This window comes from Danio rerio, chromosome 2 (genome assembly GCF_052040795.2).
Source record: "Danio rerio strain M-AB ecotype USA chromosome 2, GRCz13ab, whole genome shotgun sequence".
NCBI lineage: Eukaryota > Metazoa > Chordata > Actinopteri > Cypriniformes > Danionidae > Danio > Danio rerio.
The window spans coordinates 59,736,756-59,760,000 of record NC_141022.1 but is presented as its reverse complement, the minus strand read 5'-3'; the positions used below and the strand labels follow the sequence as shown (position 1 = coordinate 59,760,000).

Below are 23,245 nucleotides of genomic sequence, written 5' to 3'. Positions count from 1 at the left end.
ATCTTAATATTTATTAAATTGTATGCTTTATATGAATTATTGAATTATATTTATTGAATTATATGCCCCATGAATTAAATCAAGTATTTTCCCTTTAAGGCTTAATATTAAATTAAGACTTAAAAAGAAACACACAATGACCAAATGAGTTTAATAAACACTGAAAAGTGTTTCACTGACTATATGTAAACAAATAAAAATATTTCACATTTAATATATACATTTTTTAATATTCATTTCTTTTTCAACAATATTAAATTCAACATTTTATCTCATTGTCGGTGACATACAATCGCCTCACAATAAGAAGGTCACTGGTTCGAACCTCAGCTGGGTCAGTTGGCATTTCTGTGTGGAGTTGGCATGTTCTCCCCGTGTTCGATCCAAATACAAGTCCAAATACGTGCGGTACAGGTGAATTGGGTAAGCTAAAATTGACCATAGTGTATGAGTGTGATTTAGTGTGTATGGGTGTTTCCCAGAAATGGGTTGCAGCTGAAAGAACATCCGCTGCGTAAAACATTTGCTGGATAAATTGGTGGTTCATTCCGCTGTGGTGACCCCAGATTAATAAAGGGACTAAGCCGAAAAGAAAACGAATAAATGAATGAATCTCAATGTCAAGAAATGCTTCTAAATCATCACATTTACACACATCTCAATTGTGTGTTGTGCAGCATTATTTAGCCGACTCTGATTTTGTGTGATATTGTAGATCCTTATAGAGCCAAGAGCTAGAGTTCGACTTTGTAGATACACCTTTTTGTAAAAAAAAAAAAAAAAAAAAAAAAAAAAAAAAATCTTAAAATGTAAAAAAAAAAAAAAAACTTATAAAAAAATATCACACAATGTAAATAAGTTGTCATTTAATAAGAATATGTTTTAGTCAATTTTGACAAAAATGTCAGATAGAACCTGATAATTCTAAGGTGACGATTTGTAAAAGCATCGCATAGAGCTGCATGATATTAGAAAAATCAGATATTGCGACATTTTATTGTTCTGCGATACATATTGCGATATGAATACGATTTCAGCAGATGAGCTCCATCATTAATTAAGATTGACTGGAATTATTTTGTAGTAGAGTGAAACAAACAAATTGCAATGATAAATAAATAGGACAGAGCAAAGATAAAAGTGAAATAAGCAGTGCTTTATGGTTTTCTTAAACGGTCAAACAGTAGTCAGATATTCAGGTACAGTAATTGAATAATCAATTGTGGCGTAAAATAACACTGTACAGTCTTCACTGATGATCAACTATAATCCCAACTCAACATTGCAGATCCTACGACTTGACTATTTCGAATGCACATATTGCGATATCGATGCTGAAATGATAAATCAGGGGTCACCAAACTTGTTCAGTTTTGCAGATTTGTTGCAGATTTTAGCTCCAACCCTAATTAAAACACACTGATCAAGCTCATCAAGGTCTAACTAGGTTTATTTGAAAAACCCAGGCAGGTGTGTTGAAGCAAGTTGGAGCTAAACCCTGCAGGGACACCGGCCCTCCAGGGCCAAGATTGGTGACCCATGCGATAAATTGTGCAGCCCTAGCACCATATATTAATAACAATATATAGCATCCAATTTCCAGCACTAAATAACCATATGTCAAGCTGAAATGTTGTAATGTGCTGAAAAAATTCAACAAGATGTTCATGTTTAGCACTGCAGTGTCTTACCCATTGCCCTGTCTCGCTAGATGATAGACGATGGTGGCAGAAGTGACCGTCTTTCCAGTTCCTGGAGGCCCCTGGATCAGACTGAGGGGCCGCTGGAGTACCGTCTTCACGGCATAAACCTAGAATGTGCCAAAGACACTTGAGTAGGCATGGGACAGTAATCGGTTTCAATGTTTACCAAGTCGAAAAGTAAATATTCTGTTATACCATTTCTACGATATATGTGCTTTATTTTTACAACTATTTAATTTGATTTATTTATGGCAAGAGTATCTCCAGCCGAATAGGACCCTTTACACTAAAAGCTGCTGGTCAGTCCATGATTATTTATCTAAAAAACTGATAAAAAAATGTTATGAACCAACATCCAAGCCTGCTATTGACCTTTTTCATGGCTGCTGCATGGAGGGCGCCATAGCGACCAGCATCTTCCGGTAGAATGCTAAAAACTTTCGTTTACAGCGTGTACAACTGGTAATTTGCGCTCCGAAAATGGGTTTCAATGACGTTTTTAATGGATAACAGAGTGTTTTTGTGACACACAACTTTGAAATGTGTCTGTTAAAGCCGTTATAATCTGTCAAATGTGGTTCAAGCGCGTCAGAAATACGAGAAAAACGTTCTCCTAGTTCACGTGTCTGCCGTCAGAAATACAGTGTGTGTTCCCGGCCTGTCAGCTGTTAGCTCAGCGGCTCTTCAACACAGAGATAGAGAGAGTGAGAGAGCAAACCAGAGTACTGGCATGAAACTTAACAGGTATGAAAGTCGTGCAATTTTCAAAAATGACCAATAAAAGTCTGTTATTGATCCTCTGCTGGCTGATTTCCTGTTTATTCTAATCGCGAGCCGTTTGTGTTTTATTTCGTGTGTTGTATTCACCACGGTTTGTGTTTTTCTGTCATTTCGAAATGACACTAGCCTATATTTTCACTGTCACAGTTATTAAATCAGTGTGTCAGTGGCACAGTACAGGCTACGTGTGTGTGTCAAACATTTTGGTGCTTAGTGAGCGCTGTCTTTCGGATGAGCATTAAACCGGTGTTTCGACTTTCTGTGGTCATTAAAAATCCCAGGATGTCCTTGGAAAAACATCCCCGGCATCCTGGCCAAATCTGCCCATCTCTGTCCATCATGGCCTCCTAACCATCCCCATATCATAATTGGCTTCATCACTCTGTCTTATCTCCACCAATCGGCTGGTGTGTGGTGTGCGGTCTGGCGCAAAATGGCTGCTGTCGTGTTATCCAGGTGGATGCTGCACACTGGTGGTGGATGAGGAGATTCCCCCCACTGTGTAAAGCACTGAGTGCCCAGAAAAGCGCTATATAAATGTGAGGAATTATCATTATTATTATTATTTTTAAGAAATCTGTGTTTTTAAAACTAATGAAGACAGCAGAAGTCAAAGCTTTATTTAAATTATTTAGCCTGACATGTGTACTGCTCCAAAATAGTATAAATGTTACTTAAAATTAAAAATAATGTGTTTAATGAGGACAAAAAGTGTTTAAAACATTTAAAAAGAACATATTTTAGAGATGTAAACACAATATTGTGACATTTTTTTCCAAGGTTATCATACCATCAGAGTCTTATAGGGGCCCATGCAAACACTCAAGCTCCAAGAAAGTTAAGAGAAAGAGAGATGCCAGTTTGGTCATCTCTGTACCTGCGAGTGGTTGAGGTCTGGCAGGCCCTGCGCAGTGAAGCGTTTAGGTAGCTGGCATTTGATGATCACGTCCTCCACCTCGTGACCCAGCAGCTTGTGGTAGATGTAGCCTGACACAGAGGTCTCATCCACAGCAAACGTCTTCAGGGCGCTCTGCATTCTACATTACACCACAAACATAAAGCTGAGATCATGAGGCTACTTGAAGTGAGAGCTCATCAGAAAATTAACACACACAGTTTTTTTTCTATGCAATGACAAACAATGATGATTACAGTGACTACATCTCCAGGTTTAAACTGTGACCTTGATTGTTTTCCTTTTTTGTTTTCTATTTGCATTTGTCTGATGTATAGTAAATTTCTTTCTTCCTTTTCTGCCTTATTGTATTACGAATAAATGATGTAAAGTCCAGTTGGTGGAATGAACTCCCTAACTGCATCAGAACTGCAGAGTCACTCGCTATTTTCAAGAAACGACTAAAAACTCAACTATTTAGTCTCCACTTCACTTCCTAATCTGCAATTGCCTCTTTGAATATCACACTAACTGTACAAAAAAAAAAAAAAAAAAAAAAAAAAACTACTAATACTTCCCTTCTTAGACTTTACAGACCTGAAACTTGCCTTTAGTACTTATTCATTGTTGCTCTTAGTTGTGTAAATTGCTTCCTTGTCCTCATTTGTAAGTCGCTTTGGATAAAAGCGTCTGCTAAATGACTAAATGTAAATGACTAAATGTAAATGTAAATTTGTATGACAGCTTTGTGTTTAACAGAGCAAAAGTTGTTAATTATGCATTTTGCCAATGGTCTTATATAACGTTTGACTGTAGAAAGCTTTTGGTCTTATATATATATATATATAAACTTATTTATTCTTAGTTTTTAATGGTGTACTAAGGTAAATAAAATACATTTTAAAATACATGTTAAAATGTAAAATATGACAAAAACAAACAATAAAATTAAAATTCAAATAGAAAAATAAAACTAAAAACTTTCCAAACTAATAAAAACAATAATAGTATTTTAGCGATGACACAAAAATGCGCTGTAGTGGACAAAATCACTACATTATTTATTATCTATCCTTTTCCCATTAGGGTTCGGATTTATGAGTAATTGATCCTCGTGCTTCTTTGGATAAAAGCAACATCTAAATGAGTAAGCATAATTGTAAGAGGAGTAATCAGCAACTGTTATGTACAAATGCTATGGAACATTTATTTATCTAGTAAAAGTCTAAGGGCTCTATTTTGACGATCTATGCAAAAAGTGTAAAGCGCAGGGCGCAAACGCATTCAGGGCGTGTCAGAATCCACTTTTGCTATTTTAAGGATGGAAAAATCTACTTTGCGCCATGGCGCATACTCTAAAAGGGTTGAGCTTATTTTCTTAATGAGTCATAGGTGTGTTTTGTGAATAAACCAATCAGAGTCTCATCTCCCATTCCCTTTAAGAGCCAGTTGCGACGCGCTATAGCGCATTTGCTATTTACACGACAGACTTTGTAAGTGGAAAAACTAAACACTTAACTAGTAAGAAAACATCTGCAGGCGAGAATGAAAGATGAGCCTTCTCATTATTAACTTTCACTTTCACTCTCGTGGATAGGGAAACTTGTTGTACACACAGACCATTTATTAACCTATACATAATTTTGTTTAAGCGCAAAGATTTGTTTCAAAACTATTCCAAAATTCAGTTCTAATTTCAAGCAAATGAATAAATAAACAATAATAGTAAAGTGTGGTCAAAAAAGTTATATCCAGATACATATGCTGTGCCCTGTGGTCTAAAACATGAAAGGTGGACAAATCTAAGCTTTTTAAATAAAACAAATATAAATATGCAGATGATAAATAACACTGCTGATAATAACAACAACTAACGCGTTCTGCGTTGGACTACAGACCTGCTTTGATCTGGTCTATTGAACAATCTGTTATAGTTCCTTAAAATAGCAACGCTCCAGCAATGCGCCTCAACACACCTCCTTTTTTAAACCAGAACGCCTATGGGCGCACATATGAGCACAAATCCATTTGCTATTCAAACAGCGTGCTGCAAAACATAAAAACGACTCTTGCGGCAAGCTGAAACTAGCAAACAACAATTGCGTCACGCCTTGTGCCACATTGCCCCGGGTGTATGATAGGGCCCTAAAAGTGATAGTAAGACTGACCGATCAAAAGATGTCGACTTCCACACAAAGTCCACCTGGAAGTTATGCGGCACCTCCACAGGTGCACCAGCACTGCTACGAAGCTCGATGGCAATTTCATCTCCATAATCTGAGAAAAATCCTAGTTAAAGAATCAACCGTGTAAAACCGCATCATATAAGACACTTGTACACTTTCAATTTTCAATGAACCATTTCTTTAAGTTAAATCTTTTTTCATGTACTCTCCATCTTATATAAAACATAGATTTTGTCATTGTTTTAGTGCGCAATAGCGTATAGATATCCTAAAAACTAACCATACTAACATATAAAAAACTGGAATTTTTAAGAACCACAAATTCAACTCAAGTTTTACAATACAATACAATACAATAATAACATTTAAAAACAACCAAGGTTGACCAAAGTGCTGTACATAGGAGTGCTAAAAACAGAGAAGCAGAATATAAAAGAAACATTTAACAGATAAGAGCAATAAAACAGAGATCAAGGAGTATTAAAAGCGAGAGAAAATAGACGGATGGAGGGGGAAAGTCTAATGTGAATCGGTAGACTGTTCCAGTTTAAGACCAGCAATAGCAAACGTTCGATTTCATTAGGAATCAAATTGAGAAATAGCTCGATTAATATAAAAACATATTTTAAAATGTATATATATATATATTTATATATATATATATATATATATATATATATATATATATATATATTTATATATATATATATATATATATATATATATATATATATATATATATATATATATATATATATATATATATATATATATATATTTATTACATTATAATGGCACCAATGCGCTTTGGTTCACTCTCTGTATGAAGCAGGAAGCACACTAGAAGCGCCTCTCGGCGACGCGCCGCACCACGCAGCGCCATGGATTTTAGAATTCTAAACAGGTTTCTATACACACACTGGCGCCGCCCAGCCACGATTCACGAAGCAGTTCATATTTCAGCCGCGCCACAGAGCGCCATCTGATTAGTTTCATGTTAAATATCATGTGAATGTGCGCGTTTGGTGTGTGATAGTTTAAACTGTCATGTGTGCGCCGTGTCGCGGCGCTTCTGGTGTGCAACCTGCTTGACTGCCTGTTAAAGCGTGAAGTCATGTAGGATTTTACTTGTTGCAAGTATGTGTGGATTGTCAAGACATATTCCCTCATCAAGTCGATAAACTCGATCTCAACTTGTATGAAGGATGTAAAAGCCTGCCATGTGAAAAACCGCGCCGATCTTTAGGTTTGAACACGAGTAGAGGTGAGGGACTATAGCAGTGAAAATGAAAGTACCCGCCCCCATGACGTCATTTAGCGGACCTAGTTGAAAACCAGACAGATCAGCCAGCATAATACAGAGAGTGGAGCAAAGCGCATCAAATGATCGGTATTTAAAAGGGGGAAAAAGAAAAATAGATTAAATATATTTTTTTACATTAGACACACATCTGGTGCTTGTATTTGCTCCTGCTATACGTCCACAACTTCACACATTGGGTTAAATTAGGCTTTACGGTTTCCATGTTCAGTCCTTTACTTCCACTGTATCTTTTTAAGAAAAAGGCAGCAGCTTTACAACCTGACATTCAATCAGAAGACAAAACCAAAGCGGAGCTGACAGCCAATCTTTCCTAGGCTCAGCAAAACTTGCAAAAAATACCTCTGTATTCCTGCAAGTGCCATATTTACACAAATATTTCTTATTCAAATCTTCAGCAACGCTATTTAACTTGTGAATTTGTTTTACATTTATTTACACCTTGACCGATTTTTGTATGACATGGCCATTAAAAAAACAAAGTTACTTTTAAAGAGAATGTTACTTCAGTCATGTTGTTGTAATGTTTTGAGAAGACTAGTAACACAATAAAAATAAAAAAAATCGAAATCGAAATCATGAATTGGTCAAACTTTATAAAAAACCTAGATTTTTTTTTTTTGCTAAATCGCCCAGCCCTAATCGAGAGGGGGTATATGGATAAAGCAAGTCAGTAAGCTACTGAGGAGCAAGACTATTGACGGCTTTGTAGACAAATATTACAATTTTTAAATCAATTCTGTATTTCATGGGTAGCCAGTGAAGTGCAGCTAAAATTGGAGTTACCGACTCATACTTGCGGGTGCCAGAGAGTAGTCTAGCTGGTGCATTTTGAACCAGCCGCAGACGAGAAAGAGAAGACTGAGAAATACCAAAATAAAGAGCGTTACAGTAATCTAGACGTGTTGTTATGAAGGCATGAATCACCGTTTGAACATTTTTCTGGGATAAAAATGGCTTGACTTTAGCCAGTTGTCTGAGGTGGCGAAAGCAGGATTTAACGACAGTACTGATCTGCTTGTCAAATTTTAAGTTTTCATCAAACATAACACCTAGATTTCTTACACACTGGGTAATATGCGGGGCCAAGGATCCCACATTGACATCTAACAGAGGATTTTCTTTGTGCCCAAGTGCTCCTCTAAGCAAGCCAGGAGTGGCTGTAAGCCATTAATATCTTTTTGTTTAGAGGAAAATACATCTGAATGTCATCCGCATATAGATGGAAAGAAACTTTTTATATTTATTACAAATTTTTAAAAAGTTAAAACTAATGGCTGAACTATCCCTTAAAAAGTGCAATCAGGACATTCTGACCCTCCTCTGTAATAGAGGGTGCTTGTAAATCATAATGACAGAGTGTTGTGAGAGTTTTGCCATCCAGTTGCTAGAATTTACTGAGTGCCTGCAATGCAGGGTGTTCTGGGCGGTTGCTCATCAAATCATTGAAGCATGAGAAATGCATGCCTAAGCACATCATCAGGAGAAAATAATAGTTGTCATTGCGTAATAACAGCCTGAAAGGATACTGTCCGGGACTTTGATGACATGTCCGATGCCTTTCCAGAGCGGAGCCATGTCTCCTTTATAGCGCAGACAGATCTCGTCTCCTTGCATCAGCCGCATGTCTGATAGACATCACCCACACAGAGAAAACACAATCAGATTAATCACATCTTACAGACTTCCCAGCAAGCAGTTTTGTCTTTAAAATAAGTCTAATAGACGTCCAGGCTAAATCTTAGCTGTCAGCGAAATAAATAACGGTATAAGAACAGCCCAAAACTAGACTAGGCATTAAATAAACAGGAATAAATAACTACAAATGTAAAGTCTATGTCAGTGTTTCTCAACCATGTTCCTGGAGGACCAGCAGCTCTGCGCATTTATCAAACACACCTGATTCAGATCATCAGCTCATTAGCTGAAATGGAAATTCCTGTAATGGGTGTGACAAAGGAGACATTCAAAACATGCAGTGTTGGTAGACCTCCAGAACCATGGTTGAGAATCACTGGTCTATTTGATGATTAGTCTAATGTTGGGCTATTCTTAAACGTCTATTAGATTTTCATAGACAGCTAAAATTTAGCATCGTTTTTGCCAAGATATCCATGCTAGACGTCTATTAAATCGCACAATTGCTTGGTGGGTAATGTTCTATTAATGATAATAGAGCTATATATCCATCACATACACAGTACTGCACCACAAACACACATGCACTCTCTCTCACACACACACTATGGGGTGTGAAGCTACACTTGCCTCAATGTTTAGTTAAGATTACCATGTTACTGATTAGATAAATGCGATATCATGGTGCAACATGATAGACTCCCTCTAAAAGATATTATTTTACTTCGTGGGAATACATTTTTTCTTTTAATAAAAGCATTCAGGTACCTTAAATTTTACCTGCTCAAAGAAACCCCATTTCTTAGGGCTGATTTATACACGATGCATTTGCTTGTTTGCTTGAGTGCGCACGGCGACTGTGACGTCATTGCAGTGTTTGCAGTGATTCGCTTTTGGCCCATTTCCACTGGGTGCGGTACGGTTCGGTACGCTTTTAGGGATGTTCCCATTGTCAAAAGGTACCAAAAAGCGAACCGTGCTTTACCACTTTTTGGGTATCCTTTGGGAAGAGTACCAAAAGGCAGAGCCAGATGCATAGATGAACGCTATTGGCTTACAGAGATCCGTCACCAGCATGTTCACAAGCAGAAGAATGAAAACAAAGGAAGCGCCATTTGTAAACACACAGCCGAGACATTACACCATAATAATATATACATACAATAACAAGCCATGGTTGACCCGAGCTCAAACAAACCTCGTCTTTGTCTTTAGAACATCCACAAAGCCAAGGAGAGCAGAATCTACCCTGTGCCCTGTAGTTGTTTACAAGGCTGTCTAAAGCGCGAGCGGTTTCACTTACTTCAGAGAGCTCACAATCGCTTGCATGTGCATGTATATTTAATAAAGAACTTCTTGAGCTGATGATAATAACGTTTCTATGATTACTGAAGTGCTTCTGACATCCGATCCTTTGAGAAACGGACAAACACGAGAGTAAAGTGTGAAAAAGCAAGGGAGAATCCCGACAAAACAAAGGAGCAAATGATTCTTTCAGCAACCTAAAAGATGAACAAACTGTTCAAAATGTTTAACTATTATCATCACCTTTTAGACTATTATGAACTTGGATTAACAGAACTGCTTTCTAGCAGTGCTTACATGTGCTGCTGAAGATTAAAAATACTGATGAGACGTTTGCTCTGGCTGTGGGCTATATTTTGTGTTGTTTTTTTAACCTAAATAAGGACTACATGTCTGCTGTGTGTAGTTTTTCTGTAATTGGTAACATATCGAAGACTGTAAGGGGCTGTATGTGTTCATATATATTGCATTTATTTATTTATTTTATACAAGTGCACACATTACAGTAGGTTATTTCGCACAGTCATTGATCTGCAGTTATAATCAAATAATGTTCATAGAAAAGTTAGTAATGAACATTTATACCCCAGTATTTATGTGTATAAAGCATCTGCTTTGTGAGAAGTGCTTCTTATATGATATGTGAACAACCTGTACACATACTTTGACATTTCCTCGAGCGAGAATGACTTTGACTATTGGTACCCTTTTGGCAGTGGAAACGCAAGCCTGATAAAGATGACCGGTTCCGACTCAAACTGTACCGTACTGTACCACTCAGTGGAAATGGGCCATTTGGGTACGCTAGATATGATTTCTGCTGGCGGAGTGCATGAACAGACATCTTACGGAGAACCAGATGACCAAAAATTCTTGGCTAGAAATCGCAACAGCCGTGAAAAAGTACGTTTTTGTAAAAAAGTTAAGAAACACTCGAAGGATAAGTTTGTTAAAGCCAAAAAGAGATGCCATGGCAAAATTGTTCAAAGTATTAACATTTTTAATTAAAAATCAGGAAGAGACGATTTTGTTCGCTTTGACTGGTTGGATGGAAACACTGTTTTATTCGTACGACTATTATGCAAGAAACCAGTTTTGCGCATAAAGTTAATTCGCATTTTTGAATGGAAGCATAGCTAATGGCGAACGCGTCAAGTGTAAAAGTCTCGTCCATTTTATGAGGTGTGCACACAGTCAGAGGCACCAGGCTAAAGTATACATCAGCTATTAAACGTATCATCCAAAACTCAAAGACAACTGGAGTGATTTGAACAAATGCAAGTAAATTATAAAAGCGCATAATAAATGTGGACTACCAACATTTTCCCTGCTTGCTTTTTTGCGCGCTGATGAATGGCTACTTACACGCCTATGTTTATAGTGCATATATGATAAATGGGACCAGTATGTTTTGGACTGGTCATATTTCACTAAAGCCTCATTTTCAGCTTTTACTACTGAACTGAATCCATACTGAATCTTCAGCACAATGCATTGAAGAAACTAACAAGTTTGACATCCCTAAAGCACACACGCGCACACATACACACACTCGGGCAGACAGGTCCGTGCACACATCGATGAGGGATGCATGGGACTCGGTGTTAGGGATGGGATGGATATGAACCACTGGTAGACACAGAAGATGTTGAAAGTAAATATTACCACCTGAATCCGTCTTGGGCAGAGTGAAATAAGCTATCCGCTTTTTATTCAGTCCCAAATCCCACCTCACTGTTATATTGTCTTGAGTCTGGAGTGAAAATACAGGAAGACGAACAAAGAGAAAACAGAAGCATGAACATGTAATTAAATCAGATTTTGTACATGGAAGAATCATTCAGACATTTTTAGAAAATCTTTTTAACTAATAAGCAAGAAACTCGCGCATCAAGAGAGATAGGAAACACATCTGTAGGCCTGTCACAATCGACTCATCGCACAACACTTTGACATGACCTCAATCAGTTTTAATGATGCAATATACACTACCTGACAAAAGTCCTGTCGCCTATCCAAGTTTTAGAAGCAACAAATAATAACTTGACTTCTAGTTGATCATTTTGCATCAGAAGTGGCTTATATCAAAGGCAGAGGCCTCTAGATTACACTTATTTTACCAACATTTAGATTGATTTATTTAAGACAGTAAGGTCTGACTCTGCTTATACTAAAGTCTCATCACAGAACAGAATTAATGTCCAGTATAGAAGATAAAGTCCTGCTGCAGTGGAGACAGAATGAATATTGCATCTGACTCCATCATGAGCTTGGAGGACTGCATCCATACATCTCTGACATGACTCAAATCACTGATTAATAAAGTCATCTGGAATGAAGAAGAAAGCGTTCCTGCAGGACTCCCAGAGTTCATCAAGAGTCTTTGTGTTCATCTTCAACGCCTCCATCTTACCCCAGACATGCTCAATAATGTTCATGTCTGATGACTGGGCTGGCCAATCCTGGAGCATCTTGACCTTCTCTGCTTTCAGGAGCTTTGCTGTGGAGGCTGAAGTATGAGCAGGAGCGCTATCCTGCTGGAGAATTGTCCCTCTCCTGTGGTTTGTAATGTAATGGGCAGCACAAATGTCTTGATATCTCAGGCTGTTGATGTTGATCATCCACTCTGCAGATCTCTCCATACTAAATGTAACCCCAAACCATCCTTCAGCAAACTTGACTGATTTCTAGGAGCATCTTGGGTCCATGTGGGTTCCAGTAGGTCTTCTGCAGTATTTGTGATGATTGGGATGCAGATCAACAGATGATTCATGGAGAAAAAAAATTTAAAAATTCGACCTTCTGCCACTTTTCCAAACGATCAACCAGAAGTCAAGTTACTATTTGTTGCTCTTACAACTGGGATCAACGACAAGACTTTTGTCAAGTAGAGTATAACGCTCATACATATAAACCAATTCTAGCAACATTTTAGTCAGTGTGGTTACAAAAAAAACACTAATGATTTATAGTAAACACTTCATAGGATATTTTCATGTGGGTGTCTGACAACTAAAAATAGATATGTTAGCAGATATCGCAGCCTGTTACTTTTTAACCTTACACTTTTTTGTTAACATTTATTATTAATTGTTTAGGATATGCAGTTTCACGTTCTGATTCCAATGCCTGAATATTAAATTGTTAAAATGACTATAATTGAATAAAATATTCTAAACAATAAAATATTATGCATTCTTTGAAAGAGTGTACCTGCATTGTGATGATATTATATTGTCATTCTGTCATTAATAAGTGGCATAAAATGGTCTTAAAATGACAATAGCCCCTTTCACACATACAGACCTTTGCGGAAAATTACCAATTTTCCAGAAAAGTCTGTATGTGTGAACGGGCCCTTTTTGAAAATACTGGTAAATTCGTTCTGGCTATTTTCCGGAAAGAGAAGTTGTAACATTACCGGCAATTTGCCGGAACGCAGAAGGAAGATTGCCGGAAAGAGCGCGTGCATGTCTAGAACGTGCTGACCTGAGACGTCTACTTTAGCCAATCAGAACACTCAGACGAATTCACTTCCGCACGGTTTATGAAAATAAAAGCCTGTGAATATTTTTCCAGACACATTTAGCTGCTAGATGTAAGTCAGATAATGTTTATATGTTCCATCTTAATGCCAACTGTGTAAAAATATCAATAAAATGCTTATGATAAGCCGCTGTTTGTTTACCTTCAAGCTCTGACACGTGTGTACGTAAAGCAGCCAGTGAGCGCCAGCACACACACATATTATGAACATTTAGACATGCAAAAGTGTTCCTCTATATGTTTTCATCGAAGCTGTTCACAATACTTCTCCATCTACAGAGTTTGTAATGTAGTCAAATGTTTACAAATACAAGCGCAGCCGTTTAGAGCTCATTTCTGGTTAATGATGTCAGAATTTACAGCTATTTTGGAATAGATGTATGAATGCTCTTTACCGGGAAAATCCCGTAATGCCTGTGTGAACAGCGCTTCTTTGAATCTACCGGTAAAGTCGTTCTGGAAATATTTTTAGAATATTTACTAGTATCACTGTGTGAAAGGGGCTAATAATATTGTTTATCGCAATATATTTTGATGCAATATATTGAACAACAAAAAAAAGATATTGTGATAGGCATACACATCGGATTATACTATTATTTTTTATTAAATATGGTAAAACCATACTTAAAATTAATAAATGGTCCTGCAAAATTTCTATACATATATATATATATATATATATATATATATATATATATATATATTATACATGTCTAATTTCAGTTTTTTGTCCAGTTCTTAAAAAAATGCTAACTTTATGTTTACTGTATACTTTTTATGTATACTTTTACTTTTTTTTTAAATAAAGAAAAAATACAGTCCTCTTCGCATAACAAGTGTAAAGTTCACATTCTACAAATAAAAATCCAAGCCATTATTTGCAATAATACATTTAGCGCAAAGTGATCACTTTTGCTTCTGTATAAGCTGTATATATATATATATATATATATATATATATATATATATATATATATATATATATATATATATATTTTTTTTTTTTTTTTTTTTTTTTATAAAACTGTGTTTAAATGACAAATACCCAGACAATGAAGTCATAATACTAAAAACTATGCATTTAGTTAGCGCTGTTAACACAGAGACATAGAAATCTGGTCTAACATTGGCCACACCTATGATGAATGTATTATTATGTATGGAAAAGTACTTATAGAAGTGTGCAGTGGCAGAGAAGGGGCTCACTTTAACAGCTATTTTGTTTTAAGCACAAAATAAACAGAAAAAAACACAACCAGTAACAACACTAATAGAAGATCAGAAATGTTTTCATACTTGGGACTCTTTGAGCTTCTTGTCATAGTCGGCCTCTAGTTTAACCAGTGGACCAAAAATGTTCTGGTACTGATAGGCGTCTTCATATCGCAGCAGAACGTGCTGCGGCTCCTCATCTACTCCAGGCTTCTCCAAATCTTCCAGCGTCGCTGTTGGGTTTTCCTAGAAGCATGACACAAAAGACAGGCAACCAGTGGATCCTTAGGTCACATTTACATGACAACAACCATATTTTTTAAAAAATTGAAGATATTCCCTTGCATTTAAAAAAAATAAATAAATAAAAATATCTTGTCAGTAACCAGTTTTGGAGCACAACACCTTGGAGATGTCCTTAAGACTAACACATTGATACTAACATCTAAAAATCTTGACTATACCGAATACTGAGACCTACATGTATGAAAAGATGCTTCTTTTCACGCAGACCCAGAACGTACATTGCCATTCAGTCAGCTGTTATTCATATGGTGTGTTCATGCGCATTATTTGGTCTATACATTGATCAGATGTAGCCAACATGAGGAATCAAACACTCATGATCTCTGCTAGGGATGCACCGAAATGAAATTCTTGGCCGAAGCCGAATAATAATGAATTGCTTGGCCGAAGGCCGAATACCGAATGCGGTTTTTTGCATTTTTTTCAATTTAGTTTGCCAATGTTTTCACCATTACAATAATTAAATAGTAAAAATTAGCTTTTTACTATTTTGTGTTGCTTTTCAGAGAAATATATCAATCACAAATATAGCTGCAAGCAGCAATTAAGGGGCCAAGCACTAATGGCCATAAGGTGGCGCTGCTCCAGACGTTTTTGAGTACTTTCAGGGCATGGGGTTGAAGATGCAGACCTATTTTGTAATGATATGTGAATGTGTTGGTAAGATATAGCATTTTTGGCCAAAAATCGAAATGGGCGACGCCCAAAATGGCTGACCTGTGAAACTCAGACATCATTCGACTCGACATGCTCTGCCGGATGTAATGAGACCTGTTATATGAGTTTCGGACGAAAGGTCGAGATGTTATAAGCCAAAAAGCAAGTTTTTTTGTATCTCCGGACCACTAGGGGGCAGTGCGCCGAAACTCTGCAGTTAACCTTAGACCCTAGTTGTCATAACACCCACCAAGTTTGGTGTGAATCGGTGAATGCGTTACAGAGATATCGCCTCAAGTCCATTTTCGCAAGTTCTTCGTTAAATTTGTTCGCAAGTTAAACGAAAACGGTTGGTCTAATCAACTTGATTTCCATAACTTTTGGTTGGCATGGTCGGTAGATCATGTGATTAAATTTTGGTGAAAATCTGAGAAACGGCCTAGGACGAGTTCGATCAAATAGGTTTTTCGAAAAATTTAAAATAGCGCGAAAAAATTCATGACGGAAAATGGCGTCATAGGGTGGGTTTGAATCGGACTGAGCCAAGGAATCAGAGGAAAAAAGAATTTTGATTGTAGCCCATTCGGTTCAAAAGTTATGATGATAAACATATGTGAAAGTTTGGACAAGTGGTGGCGCTAGAGAGTTTGATTTTGAGACTTCATAATTGGCCTGATTAATGTTAATACTGGCCTCTATCATTGTGCCAAATTATACAACTTTCCCGCATACGCCTATATGGGCTGCCATTCAAATCTGGCGGAAGAAACGGAAGAAGAAGAAGAATAATAATAATAATAATAATAAATATAGCTGCAAGCAGCAATTAAGGGGCCAAGCACTATTGGCCATAAGGTGGCGCTGCTCTAGACGTTTTTGAGTACTTTCAGGGCATGGGGTTGAAGATGCATACCATGTTTTGTAATGATATGTGAATGTGTTGGTAAAATATAGCATTTTTGGCCAAAAATCGAAATGGGCGACGCCCAAAATGGCTGACCTGTGAAAATCAGACATCATTCGACTCGGCATGCTCTGCCGGATGTAATGAGACCAGTTTCATGAGTTTCGGACGAATGGTTGAGACGTTATAAGCCAAAAAGCAAGTTTTTAGTATCTCCGGACCACTAGGGGGCAGTGCGCCGAAACTCCGCAATTAACCTCAGACCCTAGTTGTCATAACACACACCAAGTTTGGTGTGAATCGGTGAATGCGTTACAGAGATATCTCCTTAAGTCCATTTTTGCAAGTTCTACGTTAAATTAGTTCGCAAGTTAAACGAAAACGGTTGGTCTAATCAACTTGAATTCCATAACTTTTGGTTGGCATGGTCTGTAGATCATGTGATTCAATTTTGGTGAAAATCGGAGACACGGCCTAGGACGAGTTCGATCAAATAGGTTTTTCGAAAAATTTAAAATAGCGCAAAAAAATTCATGACGGAAAATGACGTCATAGGGTGGGTTTGAATCGGACTGAGCCAAGGAATCAGAGGAAAAAAGAATTTTAATTTGTAGCCCATTAGGTTCAAAAGTTATGATGATAAATGTATGTGAAAGTTTGGACAAGTGGTGGCGCTAGAGAGTTTGATTTTGAGACTTCATATTTGGCCTGATTAATGTTAATACTGGCCTCTATCATTGTGCCAGATGCATACCATGTTTTGTAATAATATGTGAATATGTTGGTAAAATATAGCATTTTTGGCCTAAAATCAAAATGGGCGACGCCCAAAATGGCTGACCTGTGAAAATCAGACATCATTTGACTCGACATGCTCTGCCGGATGTAATGAGACCAGTTTTATGAGTTTCGGACGAAAGGTTGAGATGTTATAAGCCAAAAAGCAAGATTTTTATATTTCCGGACCACTAGGGGGCAGTGCGCCGAAACTCTGCCTGTAACCTCAGACCCTAGTTGTCATAACACACACCAAGTTTGGTGTGAATCGGTGAATGCGTTACGGAGATATCGTCTCAAGTCCGTTTTCGCAAGTCCTTCGTTAAATTTGATCGCAAGTTAAACAAAAACGGTTAGTCAAATCAACTTGAATTCCATAACTTTTGGTTGGCATGGTCTGTAGATCATGTGATTCAATTTTGGTGAAAATCGGAGAAATGGCCTAGGACGAGTTCGATCAAATAGGTTTTTCGAAAAATTTAAAATAGCGCGAAAAAATTCATGACGGAAAATGACGTCATAGGGTGCATTTGAATCGGACTGAGCCAAGGAATCAGAGAAAAAAAGAAATTTGATTGTAGCCCATTCGGTTCAAAAGTTATGATGATAAACGTATGTGAAAGTTTGGACAAGTGGTGGCGCTAGAGAGTTTGATTTTGAGACTTCATGTTTGGTCTGATTAATGTTAATACTGTCCTCTATCATTGTGCCAAATTATACAACTTTCCCGCATACGCCTATATGGGCTGCCATTCAAATCCGGCGGAAGAAACGGAAGAAGAATAATAATAATAATAAATATAGCTGCAAGCAGCAATTAAGGGGCCAAGCACTATTGGCCATAAGGTGGCGCTGCTCCAGACGTTTTTGAGTACTTTCAGGGCATGGGGTTGAAGATGCATACCATGTTTTGTAATGATATGTGAAAGTGTTGGTAAAATATAGCATTTTTGGCCAAAAATCGAAATGGGCGACGCCCAAAATGGCTGACCTGTGAAAATCAGACATCATTCGACTCGGCATGCTCTGCCGGATGTGATGAGACCAGTTTCATGAGTTTCGGACGAAAGGTTGAGACGTTATAAGCCAAAAAGCAAGTTTTTAGTATCTCCGGACCACTAGGGGGCAGTGCGCCGAAACTCTGCAATTAACCTTAGACCCTAGTTGTCATAACACACACCAAGTTTGGTGTGAATCGGTGAATGCGTTAGGGAGATATCGCCTCAAGTCCATTTTCGCAAGTTCTTCGTTAAATTAGTTTGCAAGTTAAACAAAAACGGTTGGTCTAATCAACTTGAATTCCATAACTTTTGGTTGGCATGGTCTGGAGATCCTGTGATTCAATTTTGGTGAAAATCGGAGACACGGCCTAGGACGAGTTCGATCAAATAGGTTTTTCGAAAAATTTAAAATAGCGCGAAAAAATTCATGACGGAAAATGACGTCATAGGGTGGGTTTGAATCGGACTGAGCCAAGGAATCAGAGGAAAAAAGAATTTTGATTGTAGCCCATTCGGTTCAAAAGTTATCATGATAAACAGACGTGAAAGTTTGGACAAGTGGTGGCGCTAGAGAGTTTGATTTTTAGACTTCATATTTGGTCTGATTAATGTTAATACTGGCCTCTATCATTGTGCCAAATTATACAACTTTCCCGCATACGCCTATATGGGCTGCCATTCAAATCCGGCGGAAGAAACGGAAGAAGAATAATAATAATAATAATAATAATAATAATAATAAATATAGCTGCAAGCAGCAATTAAGGGGCCAAGCACTATTGGCCATAAGGTGGCGCTGCTCCAGACGTTTTTGAGTACTTTCAGGGCATGGGGTTGAAGATGCATACCATGTTTTGTAATGATATGTGAATGTGTTGGTAAAATATAGCATTTTTGGCCAAAAATCGAAATGGGCGACGCCCAAAATGGCTGACCTGTGAAAATCAGACATCATTCGACTCGGCATGCTCTGCCGGATGTAATGAGACCAGTTTCATGAGTTTCGGACGAAAGGTTGAGACGTTATAAGCCAAAAAGCAAGTTTTTAGTATCTCCGGACCAGTAGGGGGCAGTGCGCCGAAACTCCGCAATTATTCTTAGACCCTAGTTGTCATAACACACACCAAGTTTGGTGTGAATCGGTGAATGCGTTACGGAGATATCGCCTCAAGTCCATTTTTGCAAGTTCTACGTTAAATTAGTTCGTAAGTTAAACGAAAACGGTTGGTCTAAACAACTTGGATTCCATAACTTTTGGTTGGCATGGTCTGTAGATCATGTGATTCAATTTTGGTGAAAATCGGAGACACGGCCTAGGACGAGTTCGATCAAATAGGTTTTTCGAAAAATTTACAATAGCGCGAAAAAATTCATGACGGAAAATGACGTCATAGGGTGGGTTTGAATCGGACTGAGCCAAGGAATCAGAGGAAAAAAGAATTTTGATTGTAGCCCATTCGGTTCAAAAGTTATCATGATAAACATACGTGAAAGTTTGGACAAGTGGTGGCGCTAGAGAGTTTGACTTTGAGACTTCATATTTGGCCTGATTAATGTTAATACTGGCCTCTATCATTGTGCCAAATTATACAACTTTCCCGCATACGCCTATATGGGCTGCCATTCAAATCCGGCGGAAGAAACGGAAGAAGAAGAAGAAGAAGAATAATAATAATAATAATAATAATAATAATAAATATAGCTGCAAGCAGCAATTAAGGGGCCAAGCACTATTGGCCATAAGGTGGCGCTGCTCCAGACGTTTTTGAGTACTTTCAGGGCATGGGGTTGAAGATGTATACCATGTTTTGTAATGATATGTGAATGTGTTGGTAAAATATAGCATTTTTGGCCAAAAATCGAAATGGGCGACGCCCAAAATGGCTGACCTGTGAAAATCAGACATCATTCGACTCGGCATGCTCTGCCGGATGTAATGAGACCAGTTTCATGAGTTTCGGACGAAAGGTTGAGACGTTATAAGCCAAAAAGCAAGTTTTTAGTATCTCCGGACCACTAGGGGGCAGTGCGCCGAAACTTTGCAATTAACCTTAGACTCTAGTTGTCATAACACACACCAAGTTTGGTGTGAATCGGTGAATGCATTACAGAGATATCGCCTCAAGTCCATTTTCGCAAGATCTACGTTAAATTAGTTCGTAAGTTAAACGAAAACAGTTGGTCTAATCAACTTGAATTCCATAACTTTTGGTTGGCATGGTCTGTAGATCATGTGATTCAATTTTGGTGAAAATCTGAGACACGGCCTAGGACGAGTTCGATCAAATAGGTTTTTCGAAAAATTTAAAATAGCGCGAAAAAAGTCATGACGGAAAATGACGTCATAGGGTGGGTTTGAATCGGACTGAGCCAAGGAATCAGAGGAAAAAAGAATTTTGATTGTAGCCCATTCGGTTCAAAAGTTATGATGTTAAACATACGTGAAAGTTTGGACAAGTGGTGGCGCTAGAGAGTTTGATTTTGAGACTTCATAATTGGCCTGATTAATGTTAATACTGGCCTCTATCATTGTGCCAAATTATACAACTTTCCCGCATACGCCTATATGGGCTGCCATTCAAATCCGGCGGAAGAAACGGAAGAAGAAGAAGAAGAATAATAATAATAATAATAATAATAATAAGAACACTAACGAAAGCAATAGGTGCCTACGCACCTACGGTGCTTGGCCCCTAATAATAATAAGAACACTAACGAAAGCAATAGGTGCCTACGCACCTACGGTGCTTGGCCCCTAATAAGAACACTAACGAAAGCAATAGGTGCCTACGCACCTACGGTGCTTGGCCCCTAATAATAATAATAATAATAATAATAATAAGAACACTAACGAAAGCAATAGGTGCCTACGCACCTACGGTGCTTGGCCCCTAATAAGAACACTAACGAAAGCAATAGGTGCCTACGCACCTACGGTGCTTGGCCCCTAATAAGAACACTAACGAAAGCAATAGGTGCCTACGCACCTACGGTGCTTGGCCCCTAAATATAGCTGCAAGCAGCAATTAAGGGGCCAAGCACTATTGGCCATAAGGTGGCGCTGCTTCAGACGTTTTTGAGTACTTTCAGGGCATGGGGTTAGAGATGCATACCATGTTTTGTAATGATATGTGAATGTGTTGGTAAAATATAGCATTTTTGGCCAAAAATCGAAATGGGCGACGCCCAAAATGGCTGACCTGTGAAATCAGACATCATTCGACTCGGCATGCTCTGCCGGATGTAATGAGACCAGTTTCATGAGTCTCGGACGAAAGGTTGAGACGTTATAAGCCAAAAAGCAAGTTTTTAGTATCTCCGGACCACTAGGGGGCAGTGCGCCGAAACTCCACAATTAACCTCAGACCCTAGTTTCATAACATATACCAAGTTTGGTGTGAATCGGTGAATGCGTTAGGGAGATATCGCCTCAAGTCCATTTTCGCAAGTTCTACGTTAAATTAGTTCGCAAGTTAAACGAAAACGGTTGGTCTAATCAACTTGAATTCCATAACTTTTGGTTGGCATGGTCTGTAGATCATGTGATTCAATTTTGGTGAAAATCAGAGACACGGCCTAGGACGAGTTCGATCAAATAGGTTTTTCGAAAAATTTAAAATAGCGCGAAAAAATTCATGACGGAAAATGACGTCATAGGGTGGGTTTGAATCGGACTGAGCCAAGGAATCAGAGGAAAAAAGAATTTTGATTGTAGCCCATTCGGTTCAAAAGTTATCATGATAAACATACGTGAAAGTTTGGACAAGTGGTGGCGCTAGAGAGTTTGATTTTGAGACTTCATATTTGGCCTGATTAATGTTAATACTGGCCTCTATCATTGTGCCAAATTATACAACTTTCCCGCATACGCCTATATGGGCTGCCATTCAAATCCGGCGGAAGAAACGGAAGAAGAAGAAGAATAATAATAATAATAATAATAATAATAATAATAATAAGAACACTAACGAAAGCAATAGGTGCCTACGCACCTACGGTGCTTGGCCCCTAAATATAGCTGCAAGCAGCAATTAAGGGGCCAAGCACTATTGGCCATAAGGTGGCGCTGCTCCAGACGTTTTTGAGTACTTTCAGGGCATGGGGTTGAAGATGCATACAATGTTGTGTAATGATATGTGAATGTGTTGGTTAAATATAGCATTTTTGGCCAAAAATCGAAATGGGCGACGCCCAAAATGGCTGACCTGTGAAAATCAGACATCATTCGACTCGGCATGCTCTGCCGGATGTAATGAGACCAGTTTCATGAGTTTCGGACGAAAGGTTGAGACGTTATAAGCCAAAAAGCAAGTTTTTTGTATCTCCGGACCACTAGGGGGCAGTGCGCCGAAACTCCGCAATTAACCTTAGACCCTAGTTGTCATAACACACACCAAGTTTGGTGTGAATCGGTGAATGCGTTACAGAGATATCGCCTCAAGTCCATTTTCGCAAGTTCTACGTTAAATTAGTTCGCAAGTTAAACGAAAACGGTTGGTCTAATCAACTTGAATTCCATAACTTTTGGTTGGCATGGTCTGTAGATCATGTGATTAAATTTTGGTGAAAATCGGAGACACGGCCTAGGACGAGTTCGATCAAATAGGTTTTTCGAAAAATTTAAAATAGCGCGAAAAAAGTCATGACGGAAAATGACGTCATAGGGTGGGTTTGAATCGGACTGAGCCAAGGAATCAGAGGAAAAAAGAATTTTGATTGTAGCCCATTCGGTTCAAAAGTTATGGTGATAAACATACGTGAAAGTTTGGACAAGTGGTGGCGCTAGAGAGTTTGATTTTGAGACTTCATAATTGGCCTGATTAATGTTAATACTGGCCTCTATCATTGTGCCAAATTATACAACTTTCCCGCATACGCCTATATGGGCTGCCATTCAAATCCGGCGGAAGAAACGGAAGAAGAAGAAGAAGAAGAAGAAGAAGAAGAATAATAATAATAATAATAATAATAAATATAGCTGCAAGCAGCAATTAAGGGGCCAAGCACTATT

At 38.1% G+C, this 23,245-nt stretch overlaps 2 protein-coding genes across 4 annotated transcripts in view; one reads left to right on the top strand and one right to left on the bottom strand.

The window, feature by feature from the left end:
* The window catches only part of pip5k1cb (phosphatidylinositol-4-phosphate 5-kinase, type I, gamma b), a 754,787-nt gene that overhangs the window by 476,242 nt on the left and 255,300 nt on the right, over window positions 1-23,245 (top strand). The window lies entirely within an intron of this gene.
* Window positions 1-23,245, bottom strand: part of upf1 (UPF1 RNA helicase and ATPase) — a 78,305-nt gene that overhangs the window by 35,092 nt on the left and 19,968 nt on the right. For 2 of the 3 annotated variants that reach the window (XR_015477668.1, XM_087239175.1), the window contains exons 6-11: window positions 14,674-14,835; window positions 11,497-11,581; window positions 8,415-8,513; window positions 5,547-5,655; window positions 3,361-3,520; window positions 1,692-1,810 (exon numbers count right to left, since the gene is read on the bottom strand). Coding sequence is in view for 2 of the 3 variants with exons in the window: in XM_087239175.1 (XP_087095301.1) it covers window positions 1,692-1,810; window positions 3,361-3,520; window positions 5,547-5,655; window positions 8,415-8,513; window positions 11,497-11,581; window positions 14,674-14,835 (734 nt within the window). In the remaining variant the exon portion in view is untranslated. 3 annotated transcript variants of the gene reach the window in all.